The sequence below is a fragment of the Leiobunum rupestre genome, chromosome 5 (assembly GCF_980474605.1).
Source record: "Leiobunum rupestre chromosome 5, qqLeiRupe1.1.hap1, whole genome shotgun sequence".
NCBI lineage: Eukaryota > Metazoa > Arthropoda > Arachnida > Opiliones > Sclerosomatidae > Leiobunum > Leiobunum rupestre.
In genome coordinates this window covers 58,426,150-58,438,853 of record NC_143388.1, presented here as the reverse complement: position 1 = coordinate 58,438,853, position 12,704 = coordinate 58,426,150, and the positions used below count along the sequence as shown (strand labels likewise).

The 12,704-nt window shown below is 36.7% G+C and overlaps 1 protein-coding gene across 5 annotated transcripts in view; it reads left to right on the top strand.

Annotated features, from left to right (window-relative positions):
• Nucleotides 1-12,704, top strand: part of fus (epithelial splicing regulatory protein fusilli) — an 84,548-nt gene that overhangs the window by 2,348 nt on the left and 69,496 nt on the right. For 4 of the 5 annotated variants that reach the window (XM_090176773.1, XM_090176772.1, XM_090176774.1 and 1 more), the window contains exon 2: nt 11,664-11,851. In XM_090176773.1, the coding sequence (XP_090032899.1) occupies nt 11,664-11,851 (188 nt within the window). Of the gene's footprint in view, nt 1-11,079; nt 11,461-11,663; nt 11,852-12,704 lie in introns of those variants that run through there. The other variant, XM_090176776.1, reaches the window with a different exon arrangement.

The window sequence follows — 12,704 nt, the reverse complement described above, 5'->3', positions numbered from 1 at the left end:
TTTGTTTCGCTCCAAATATTGGAGGTTAGTAACTACGTCAGTGGCGTAGCCGGGGGGGCACAGGGGCACATGCCCCCCCCGCCCCGAAACGTATGGTCGTACGTACAAATATTTTTATTTTTTTACTTTTTTTTCAATGGCGTGCCCCCCCCCCGCCCCCCCCCGAAAAAAATCCTGGCTACGCCACTGAACTACGTAGGGTTTCCACACGTCAGGGAAATCAGGGAATTTAAAAATGGGCCTAAAACATCAGGGAAAGGTCAAGGAATTTTAAGATTTTGTAAAAAGTCAAGGAATTAAATTTCATCTTGACACTTTTTTTAATGTAATTTTACTCTAGATATACGAAAAATTCTATGATTTTCATTTATTTCTTGTCAACATTGCAATAACCTTTTTACTGAAATATAAGTCCATTTAAATTTATTAACTTCTGATACAATAAAATACACATTTTGGGCTTAAAAAGTCAGGTAAAAATCTCTTAAGATTGTCAGGGAAAACAGGGAATTTGAATCTGAAAAATTTGTGGCAACCCTGCCACGGATTCTGTGATCGCCATACCTTTCTATCGTCCTGAATATCACGAAATATAATCTTGGAGGAGGGAAGTATTCTGGAGTGGAAAATCCCATAGCGGTAATAAGAACGTCCTTTCCCACCTATTGCTGTTAGAATTACCCAGACTACCCCGGTTTTCGGTCGGACGTCAGCTTTATCTGCCATCATTCTGGCTTGATGACGTCCGACCAAAAAGAGCATGATGGGAATACTTCTCTTCTCCAAGATATAAGAAGAATACTATTTAGTAGGATCCTACTACGCATTGTTCAAGGTCAATTTAAGTTTATCGTAGATAATATATAATTTCAATATAATTTTGTTAAAAATATGAAATGGTATAAAAATAATTTTTTAGCCTCATCCCTTTTTAGATATTTTGGGGAAAGAGGCTGCTATTTTCGATACTGTTGTTGTCGGTGGTGCTGGTGAATACACCGCGGCGCTGGCTCCGAATGGTACCCCGCGAAACGTCGATTTCTCCTCAACGGAATTTGATATAAATTTAATTGGGGTGTCATTCAATCGGTATTAGTTACCTCTATCCAACTAGGCCAGTGCCGAACCGCTGTCATGATTCAAAAGGGGTTTTTCTACCCCCAAAATGAAAAGGGGATTATTTTGCTTCAATAATACTTGATAGGAATTTAATTTAGGCATAGTTAGATTTTTATTAGTCCACTTCGTCTAACCATGGCACTACTTTGCAGCGTGAAACCTTTAATTAGGGCTTCAAAGGGCCACCTGATTTGATCATTCAAGTCGTGAATTCCAGATAACTGAAGAGAATCAGTTAGTCAGATAAGGTTTATCTTTTATACTCCCCGTAAGCCTGAAATCTGATCCCCAATTATATCTGATTCATTATCTCAAATAACTAATCTGAACTGATTTTCTATATTTAATTCATCTCTTCAGATTCAGTTAGCCGAACAGTTACCTGATTTAGTAGAATATCTTGTGGAGAGCCAAAAAAAATTAAACAGTTATTAAAATTCCGAAAAGTGAAGATTACTTTCAAGTTTGAAATATCTGGTTTGGATTTTGATTCGTATCAACTGATCTGAAAATATCAGCTAGGCTAATACCCTTGGCACCACCTTAGGCCCAAGTCATCATTCGACTTATAATGCTTTTAAACAGGTGGCCAGGTTACAATGCGTAGGGTGGTGGTGGCAAGCCCTTCATGCCACTAACTATTACCGTTAACCACAAGAAGTTTTTATGGAAAGAAGAAACCGAAGAACTCGAGGGAAAACCCCTTTAACTAATGGGGAGATAACTTACAAACTCAACGCGGAAGGAGTAGCTATCATATTCTATTGGAAGCACTATCTGTAATATATAGACGAAAATAATTCAAATGTGTCTTTGTTAAATTATGATATTAAGCAAATGGCGACTCCTGTCTAATTGCGTTATCTCGCGCTAGATGTCGTTAGCGTATAAATCAAAACAAGTTGAGTTGGCAACCAAATCTAGCCTAATAGGTGTGGCAAATTGGGAGCTTCTCGCGTTGATTGGCTTTTCGGAATCACGTGATTATTAACTTATTAAACACGTGGTTTCGGGAAGCCAATAGATCGCGGACAAGTCGCCTTTGCTTGAAGTCCCAAGAAGATGCTGCCACCTAGGAGCGCTTTTAGAAGCATTTTTTGTAAAACATTTTTTACTTTTTTTGATAGAGCCGCCACTTGCTTTAAAACAAGTGAAATCAATTTTGCACAAGCTACCAAGCGGCTTCAAGTTAAAGACGAAGCCGTTGAGTGAATATTTATTGACCTTTTAAAGAACAAATATTTATATTGGGGATAAAATCTTTTTATAAGGATAGCACTTTTATAGGCCGATTTTTATGTACCCCGCGTCTTTCCAGATGGTGTCAACAGTCTGAAAAGTTGAAATTTTTAAATGATCCAAAAATACCAAAATTTAAAATGAAATTTTTTAATCCGACTTTGTTGAAGATGGCGCTACTTAACGTCAGGATCGTTATCACGTGTTAATCACTTCCCGGCAATTAGTTGAAATTGGCTCCATCTAGTACAAATAAAACTTCTAAAGCGTTTCATTGACTTGTTTGCGATATATTAAACCCTAAGCCTTTGCAGTAACCACTGTAAAATGAATGGTACTTTAAAAAATTTCCAACATAATCACCCTCCATAAATATAAATAAATTATTGGTAAAAACCCTAAGAAATAACATTAAACCAAAGGGTAATTAAAAAAATGTAACGCAACGTAACTTAATTTGAATTAGACTTTAGAAATGCTTAGAACTAACACTAAGCTCGGCTCAGTAGGCTGCCACACGTCAGGGAAAAGTGAGGGAATTTAAAAATAGGCCTAAAAAGTCAGGGAAATTTTAAGAATTTTCAAAAATTCAGGGAATTCAATTTTATCTTGACACTTTTTGAAGGTTATTTTACTCCAGATCTATGACAAATTCTATGATTATCATTTATTTCCTTGAAAGTTTGGCTAATTTTTTCAACATTGCGATAACCTTTTTACTGAAATATAAGTCCATTTAAATTTATGAACTTTTGATAAAAGTAAAATAAAAAAGAATTTTGGCCTTAAAAAGTAAGGGGGAAAATCTCTTCAAATGATCAGGGAATTTGAATCTAAACATTTTGTGGCAACCCTGTCATTGACGCCATATTGTGGGGGCCAATTCTTTGTGTCACCTGAAAAGAGTAGTAACAGAAGTATATGATATATTCCATAGATAGAAGTAGTCATGTTTTAATAAGGGACGTCATTTCGGGATTTTTCAGGAGGGGCCAGAACTTAAGCTCCGGAAAACAAATTTTTTTAAAGGGCAAAAACGGGTGAAATATAATATTTTTTAGTTATTAAATCAAAATAGTTATTGCACAATTGCTAGTGTTTTTCAGGATAATAAACAGAACAAAACATTTTCCCAAGATATTCCTTGTACCAGGAATCCATACCTCTACTTGGAATGCTTATCCTGCCGTATCGCGTATAGAGTAGTATCGCTCTGTAGCTTTGGGCTATGGCCGCCATTTTGAGGGCAGTTTTTATCTATAGGAAAAAACATGGGTGACGTCGACATATGTCACGCCGATATTACTCTATGGTAAGATAACTCTGACGGCTTTGGCCCCGCCTACGAGATAAAAAATCCCCTCTGCGCGCGCTCCCCTCTCACGTTGTTGTTTGTTAAGTTGACATGGTGACGTCAAAAAAACCTTCAGCCACATCGAGACGAAAATCTGCCGCGATAAGCATTCCTAGTAGAGGTATGGATTCCTGGTTGAACTTCATCCGATTCGGAATAGGAGAAACTATAAAAAAAAATTGGTCTTAGCCAACTTGTTAAAATGGGAAAACAAAATCACGTGACTACCTTTTCACAGCCAACTTCGATTCGGTAACTCGTGTTCATAGTTGGCCGTGCGACGGTAAAGAAAAAATTATTCCTACCAGATACTGCAGACAGCTAATTAACTTCCACCGTGGACTAATTAATTAGTTAATGCTTCCACCTTTCTATTACAAGATTTATTAAATAATATTAATAATTAGATAATTTAGATGAATCGATCAAAATTAGCAAAATAAAATTAATAATAGTTCGTAATTCTTAGTATAGATGGCGTTTCCGTTCTCCACAAAGTCACGTGACTACCATCTTTTCACCCCCCCCCCCCCCGGGATTTTATAGTTTCGCCAATAAGTATTAGAAAAATTCGTTAATTATAAATTTCTGAAAAGAAAATTCTACAAAAACTAAACTACAACCAACCGTAAACAAAGATACAAGAGTCATTCAAAAACGACACTAAGAACCTTTATACTTTGGCCCAGTAATGGGGCCCATAAATTTTGACTTAGTCGACTGTCCGCACGATATAAGTGATGATAACGCATAGAGTTGCGGAAAACGCAAAATATCAATCTCGCCAGTGGCTTAAATACGCCAATGCAGCCAATGCGGTGCATTGGGGCCCACCCCAGTAATGGGGCCCATAAACTTTTACTTAGTCGACTGTCCGATCGGCTGTCTCACGAAACAACGCCGTATACATGTTTATTTTTATAGAGAGTATATACAATGATGTCATTATCACGATATTGGAAGCCAGTGACGTAAATGAGCCAATGCACCCAATCGCGTACATTGGAACGCCCAAAAATTGACATGTCACAGGGGCCCATTTTCTTATCTTGCATTGGAGCCCAATTTTCCTAGTTACATCACTGCTTTGAGTCCTCTGCTAAACACATCTATGCCAGCAAAAAGGCACATTTTATAAAAATCCATGGATAATGCAGCTAAAATTAACGTATTTTATAAAAAAAAATTATTTATTCAATTTATTTTAGAGTAGTAACATCATACTTCCAAAAATTTTAAAAAGTACAAATTAGGAGTGTCCAATCTATAAGCTGAATCTGTCTCGCCAATATATAATTTTTACGATTTTTTCATTAAAAAATAAATTACCCATTGGGAAAATATCAGTGGAAAAGCAGGGTTAATCCATGGTTAATCAGGGAAATATAAGTGGGAAAAGGAAGATAAATCAGGGAAATATAAGTGGGAAAAGGAAGATTAATCAGGGAAATATAAGTGGGAAAAGGAAGATAAATCAGGGAAATATAAGTGTAAAAAGGAAGATAAATCAGGGAAATATAAGTGGGAAAAGGAAGATAAATCAGGGAAATATAAGTGTAAAAAGGAAGATAAATCAGGGAAATATAAGTGGAAAAAAACTCAAATATCAGTGAAAAATTACTGGAAAAATCAAGGAAATATCAGTGGTAAAAATCACTGGGAAATACCAGTGGAAAAATCACTGGGAAATATCAAGGGAAAAAAATACTGGGAAATATCAATGGAAATAATCACTGGGAAATATCGGTGGAAATAATAACTGGGAAATATCGGTGGAAATAATAACTGGGAAATATCAGTGGAAAAATCACTGGGAAATACCAGTGGAAAAATCACTGGGAAATATCAAGGGAAAAAAATACTGGGAAATATCAATGGAAATAATCACTGGGAAATATCGGTGGAAATAATAACTGGGAAATATCGCTGGAAATAATAACTGGGAAATATCAGTGGAAAAATCACTGGGATATATCAGTGGAAAATCCTGGGAAAATATCGGAAATATCAGGAAAATCGCTTTTCCAATAATTGTAAGAAAACTGCAGGCTATTTGACACCTGAATTAACCACCTCATCTTATAACCAGCTATAACCACCGGATTTAACCGGTTAAATTACTAGATAAACTAAGAAATTTCGTCAATTTCCCGGCTTCATTCATATTTGTAAAACACATCGATTGGAACGCTTCCGACGAACGATGACGGTCGATTAGCTCCAGGCTTTTGGCATTTCGGAGAAATCGCTGAACTCTGGATATAAAAGTTATTCCCAAAAACGCGTTTTTTTGCGTGACCACTCCCCCCGCATTCATCCCGCCTAACTAGTGAAAAGCTCACCAATTAAAATTCGTATTTGGGAATCCAGAAGCGAGATTTTCCGGCAAAGGAAATCAAGATTTTCTTTTCACGGTATCTCGTGGTTCCGCGGGTTTTCTGCGAGTCGGGATTCTACGCTTCGACGCTTCGCTTTCGGCGGCCGACCGTTTTTGAGGAGGGGGGCTTCTGCGTCTTGTCCACCAACCGAGTGCGTCGCACTTTCACTTGTTGAGACATCCTTTAGATATTAGCAGAGCCCGTTCGCATTTGATCCTGCTAATTTGGCGTTTTTTAGCTTATTTGCGTGTTACGAATGGACGCGGTTTGATATCACGCGTTTCGTTAAGCTAATTAAGCGGTTAATTAATTAATGTTAAAAATATTTTGAAGTTTTTGTTGAAATTTGTAAGAGGGGTTATTGATTTTCGAAGATGCAACTGTGATTCGTCACAACTTCTGAGTGTGTTTCATTGTTTTCACACACAATTATCTGTGATTATCAGTTATTTCGAAGAATTTACTGTGATTTCTTAAACCTTTCTGTAATTACCTAAACATTTATCGTTTATTTCCCTTAATTAATCACAATTTCATCGTGATTTCCCTTTATTCCTCACAATTTCTTCGTGATTTCCCTTAATTCCTCACAATTTCATCGTGATTTCCCTTTAATCCTCACAATTTCTTCGTGATTTCCCTTAATTCCTCACAATTTCTTCGTGATTTCCCTTTTTTCATCACAATTTCATCGTGATTTCCCTTTTTCCTCACAATTTCATCGTGATTTCCCTTAATCCTCACAATTTATTCGTTATTTCCCTTAATTCCTCACAGTTTCATCGTGATTTCCCTTAATTCCTCACAATTTCATCGTGATTTCCCTTAATTCCTCACAATTTCATCGTGATTTCCCTTAATTCCTCACAATTTCATCGTGATTTCCCTTAATTCATCACAATTTCATCGTGATTTCCCTTAATTCCTCACAATTTCTCCGTGATTTCCCTTAATTCCTCACAATTTATCCGTGATTTCCCTTAATTCCTCATAGTTTCTCCGTGACTTCCATTGATTTCGAACAAATTTGCTTGTGTTTTCCATTGATTCCTCACGTTCGATTTGAATCACTTTTATAAATAACGTTAGTTGATTTAAATAATTATATACTTAAGAAAAAGTAAAAATAATTTATTTTAGCAATATAAGTTCAAGACAAACTAAGTTACAAGTGACAAATAAATTTAAGTTGCAAATAAAAAGAAGTAATTCAATCAATTAAACAAAAAAGTGGACCATTTCAAAACAAAATCAAACTTAATTAATGTTAAACTTTGATTTAAGTTACAAATCAGTTCACTAATAAAGATTCGTTCGCAGAAAAATCTCGAAACTCGATTGCTTGTTATCCTATAATTCCCGTATTGTCCTATAATTCTGAAATGATCCTATACAATCCTCTAATTCGGTTTTTATCCTTTATTTCCAGCATATTCGGTTAAACACCCTCTGATCAAATTTTAGAAGATTTACACACCAACAAGAAATATTTAACTGGTCGTTTTTCTCGTAAAGCAGTGAAAATTGCAATCACTAAGGAACAGATTGGAAAATATTTTCAATCTTTGATTCTTACATTGGTGTGACTCCTTTAAATAAACGCTATTAAACTTGCGAATCCTTCAAGTAATTTACCCATTTAGCGTAATTATACTTTAAATTGGTAATTTAGTCGGGTAATTATCGTTAAAATTGGTTATTTAGTCCTATAATTATTCTTCAATTTCTTAATTCAATGGTTCTGTAATTATCCAATAGTTTAGAGCTTTTTATCCTGTAATTTTATCGCATAACTTCGAGCTAATTATCCTATAATTTTTAGCTTTTTTCCTGTAAGTTTATCCTATAATATTTGAGCTTTTTATCCTGTAATTTTATCCTATAATATTTGAGCTTTTTATCCTACAGTTATCCTATAATTTTGAGCTTTTTATCCTGTAATTTTATCTATAACATTTCAGCTTTTTATCCTGTAATTTTATTCCCTAATTTTGAGCTTTATATCCTACATGATCTTATAATTTTGATCTTTTTATCCTACATGATCCTATACTTTTGAGCTTTTTATCCTACATGATTCTATACTTTTGAGCTTTTTATCCTACATGATCCCCTAATTTTGAGCTTTTTATCATACAATTAACCTATAATTTTGAGCTTTTTATCCTACATGATCCTATAATTTTGAGCTTTTTATCCTTCAGTTATCGTATAATTTGAGCTTTTTATCCTTCAGTTATCCTATAATTTGGGCTTTTTATCATACAATTTTGAGCTGTTTAACCTGTAATTTTATCCCATAATTTTGAGCATTTTATCCTACAATCGTCCCTGACATCGTCTAAATTCCAAAATTTCAAAAATGCCATTAGTGGTATAAACGCAAAATGAAACCAAAATCTGGTCCGGTGCAATCCGAACAGGGCAAACCCTGCAAGGTACCGGTAATCTGTAACAGGTCCATTAAAAATCTTCGGGGGTTACAATCTTAAAGAAAGCTAGATTCGCTGGGAAAGGGGTAATGGCCCTCTCAGACAGGTAGCAAGTGCAACGACTCCTCTCGCTCACAAAAAAGAAGACCTACCCGCGACTAGAATGCCCCCCCCCGTTTCACCATCAAGTGCACACCGCAATCCTGGCGATACCACCGAAACGCCGGGAATAGGGTGAAGTCGGGTCGTGGCGATACCATCCCCGGCTGTCAGGTGAGCTGAAGGTTTAACTCTTCCAATGATAACCCGCAGCGTCTATTAAGATCCACGTCGTAACGAGTTTTAAACTGCATCAGATATTTACGAGAAGAAAGATGAGTTTTACCAATTGAATTTTGCAAGCGTCAAAATACTTCTAATTTTGTTTGCCCGTTTGTTGAATGCCGTATTTTAAGTTTGTTGGGTTCAATATGACTTCAACTTTCGCGAAATGTTTATCGCCATTTCTACCGTTTATAGATACCTTTTGCATCTGTAACTGACAACGGCTAAAAATTCAGATGTGACGACGCGTTTGGTTGGATTGGCCTTGAAGGGACCACCTATCTGTCATTGACCTTATAATATTTTCACTTATAATATTTTCACATTTTTTTGACGACACCGTCTAATTGGCAATTTTAATTTTTTTTATATTTCAAGACGAATGTCCGTAGCCTTAATTACCGCAATTCCATTACACAATTTCGTTTAAACTTAAAAATTCATAATTTAATTTACCGAAATTAACTATAGATAATTTACAAATTAATTTACTTTCCACGGGTACTGTTTAAATTCGACAAAATATCTGATACCAAATGCATTTAATATTATTTAATTAAAATATTTAAGAACAGCAGCTAATTCAAAAATAATAATTTCACTAAATGGCCAAATCTATCCAAATCACAAAAATATCAAGGTTTCCGCGACTCATTAATTAATTAATTCAATTATTAAACCCTAAAAAGATCGCATTTTATTCACTCTATTAATCATACAATTTAATACTATTTATTTAGATAATGAACGAACTAAAATTAAATAAAATAAAATATTATTAAATCTAAACATATTTTAACTTAAATAAATTTAAATACCGATAATTTTAATAATAATAATTTGATTTCTAAATAAATAGCTTTCATATTGGGAGAAATATTTTAGGATCGATCCCCAAAAATATTCCCGTAAATTCTTCGTATTAAAAAATGGCACCCCCTTTCGGTACTATCAAAAAAGCAACTTCTCGTTGGCCAAGTGGAAAGAGAAAAAAATTAGAAATCCAATTCTTTCCTTTCGAGTAGTCAGGTGGAGTCACGCTTCACCGGACAGTACGGCCGGAAGGCGGCGGAGGGGTACCGACTGCGCCGTCCCAAGCCGGCAACGAGAAAGCGGGCACGTTGACAATGGCGGCACCTGTTGCGGGGAATACTCGTTTCATGGTGACCATTATAATGGGGGTATTTGTACGTAGGGGGAACCTGTTACGTATTCTCTGTCTGGACTGAGCCGCTCGGCGTCGGAACCTGTTTTTAGCCCCCTCTATTTATATCTAGCAGAAACACTACTGGGCGCCACCCCCCCTCCGAATTTCCATATCTCAAAGGGGGGAGACCAATGAATGGGGGATGGAAACACTCACTGAAGGGACTTTTTAGAAAGATATTATTTAGAAGATTTTTTAATAGTTTATGCACACTTTGGAAATTTAATTCAGGTTTAATAGTTTTTGGTATTAAAAAGTAACATAATCAAATGCTACATTTTAAGTTTATAAATATCCTGCGAAATTAACGAGAGAAAAGCTATGATTACTAAAAGTAAATAAAACAAGTATTTATTATATTATTAACTCGATTATATACATTATTTAGTTAATTAATTGTACCATATTAGCGAATAAAAATGGTTATTAATTTAAGTGGAATTATAAAGTATAATAATATTATTTAAAAAAACGCGTGTAAATTGTTGTTCCTTTTCGAAAACAAAGTGACGAAGTAAAAATGGCCACCACAAGCACCGCAGAAGGTTCCCATCTCGAGCTCCCCTTCCTTTAGAATGTAGTCCGAATTGTACACACAAATTTCGACAAAAAAAATACACTACAGAAAAGACCTGTAAAGGTATGTAGTACCTTGCAAAGGCGAAAAAGGCCCCCCTTATATTCGGTGCCCCCTAGAATTTCGCTGATAAAAATTCGTTTTTTTCCCAAGTCCCCCCAAAATGCTCTTCCCTCTTTTTACGTTTCAACCACCGAGCGGATTCATTTGATACTTCCCGCGCTAACTTTACCCAATGGTTAGCTTTATCCGAAGTCGTAAGTAAGGCGGGGTATTGAACCTACCTGAAGGCGACTAGTAGCCCCGTTCGCCCCCTAGCGGCCAGCGCGGGAAACGGAGTAAAACCGGAGGGTTGGGTGGGGGAAGAGGGGCAGGCTGTACCTGTAGCTTCTGCCGTAAAAGGGAGCGTGTTGAGCGCATGCGTCAGCCACGTCTTACATAGCCAGGTGTAACGACCAATAGCATAGGTAGAGGCGAGGGGAAAACCTGTATGTCTGCAAAAACGAGCTCCGTAGCGTAGCCCGCGGTTATATTCTTTACAAAAGTTTTCGCGTCGCGAAAACTTTTTCCCCGAGATTTTTCCCAAAAGTTTGAGATATTTCAGTTTAGGGGTTCGGAGCGTAGCGGTGTTCGCCGTGGTTATGGCTGAAATCTGAAGAATACTAAACTACACACTCTTCCGCCGTATTTGGTTCGAAACTTTTTGCGTCTACGCTCCGTCGTTGTTATTTGGTGTTCGCGCGTTTCAACGACCGATCCCAAAAAAAGTTAATTTTTCCAACGAATAAATTTATCGTATTTCTCAACGTTGGCAAAGTGGCTCGAAATCGGTATTTATTTTCGATTTTTTTTCGCTTCTGTTGTTTTAACCCGATGGTACCCCGGAGATATCACCGAGATTTGAAACGAAAAACGTTGTCGATATCGCGGTGATATCTTCCCGTTATCATTCGCTATCGCGCTCTCGTTTCTTGGATTGTTATTTTTATTCGATGTATCAAATGTAAAAAATTAACACACGTGTTGTTTCAAGGGGGCACATATAACATAATTGGCGGAGTTGGCGGCGGCACATCGGGTGGAACTTTGGTGATGGCATCTCCGAAATACCTGGTGACGGTTTTCGTGGTAACTGCTGGAGAGTTTGGAGATGGCTTGGGCAGCGATGAACAGGAGGTGGTTCTTCTGGCATGGCTGGTTCTGGACTTGGCCAACGGAAAGGTGAGCTTCTTTTATTTCTCTCTGCTCCAAACCCGCACGCTGGTCGCGTACCGTACCAATAACGCGTCTCTAGCCAAGGCCCGTTTTTTTCGCCTACTTCTGTATCGCGTCGTGGGATGGGGGTACCGGCTTAAGGGATTCTATTTCCGCCGATGCTGGTAGCTGGCTGCATCCCGTCAAAGCGAAGTTGGCGGCAGTGTGTCCGTCTCGCCTGTATACCCAAAACGCCTGTTGCTTCGCCGTCGCGTTTCCAATTAAATCGTTAAGACCCTCGTTTCAATATTTCCATACTAATTGCCTGTGTGATAACAAATAATAATATTTATTTGGGAAATACAACTACGAAAAACGTACAATTAAATTGTTATTTTATTAACATATGATAATATACGAGTACTTTAGTTTTTAACGTTGAAATATATAAATATTTAAAGGGAAGATCCATATTTAACATCCCTGTCATCAGCGGTGATTGGCGATAATTACCTTAAAAAACAAGTCGTAACGCGAGTTAGCTTATATCCTTAGTTCCTTACGTCATAGATATGTATTTACAAATGTTCGTAAGATACCTAAACGTTAGATTGCCGTTTTAGAAGTTTGAAACTGAATTGAACTCCACTAGCACCTCTGTTATCTTGCCGTAGACTCTCTAGTTTGGCTCGCAACAATATTAAAATATTGGGCATCATACCTAAATGACAGATGTTGTTTAATACATAAGTTATCTAGCTCCCAAAACACAGTACCGCGTATTCCCACCGTACAACCTACTTAGCTATCATGCCAAATTATATGACAATGATTACGCATCCTTAAAAATCGATAGAATTGATAAAACAGAAAATTTCCA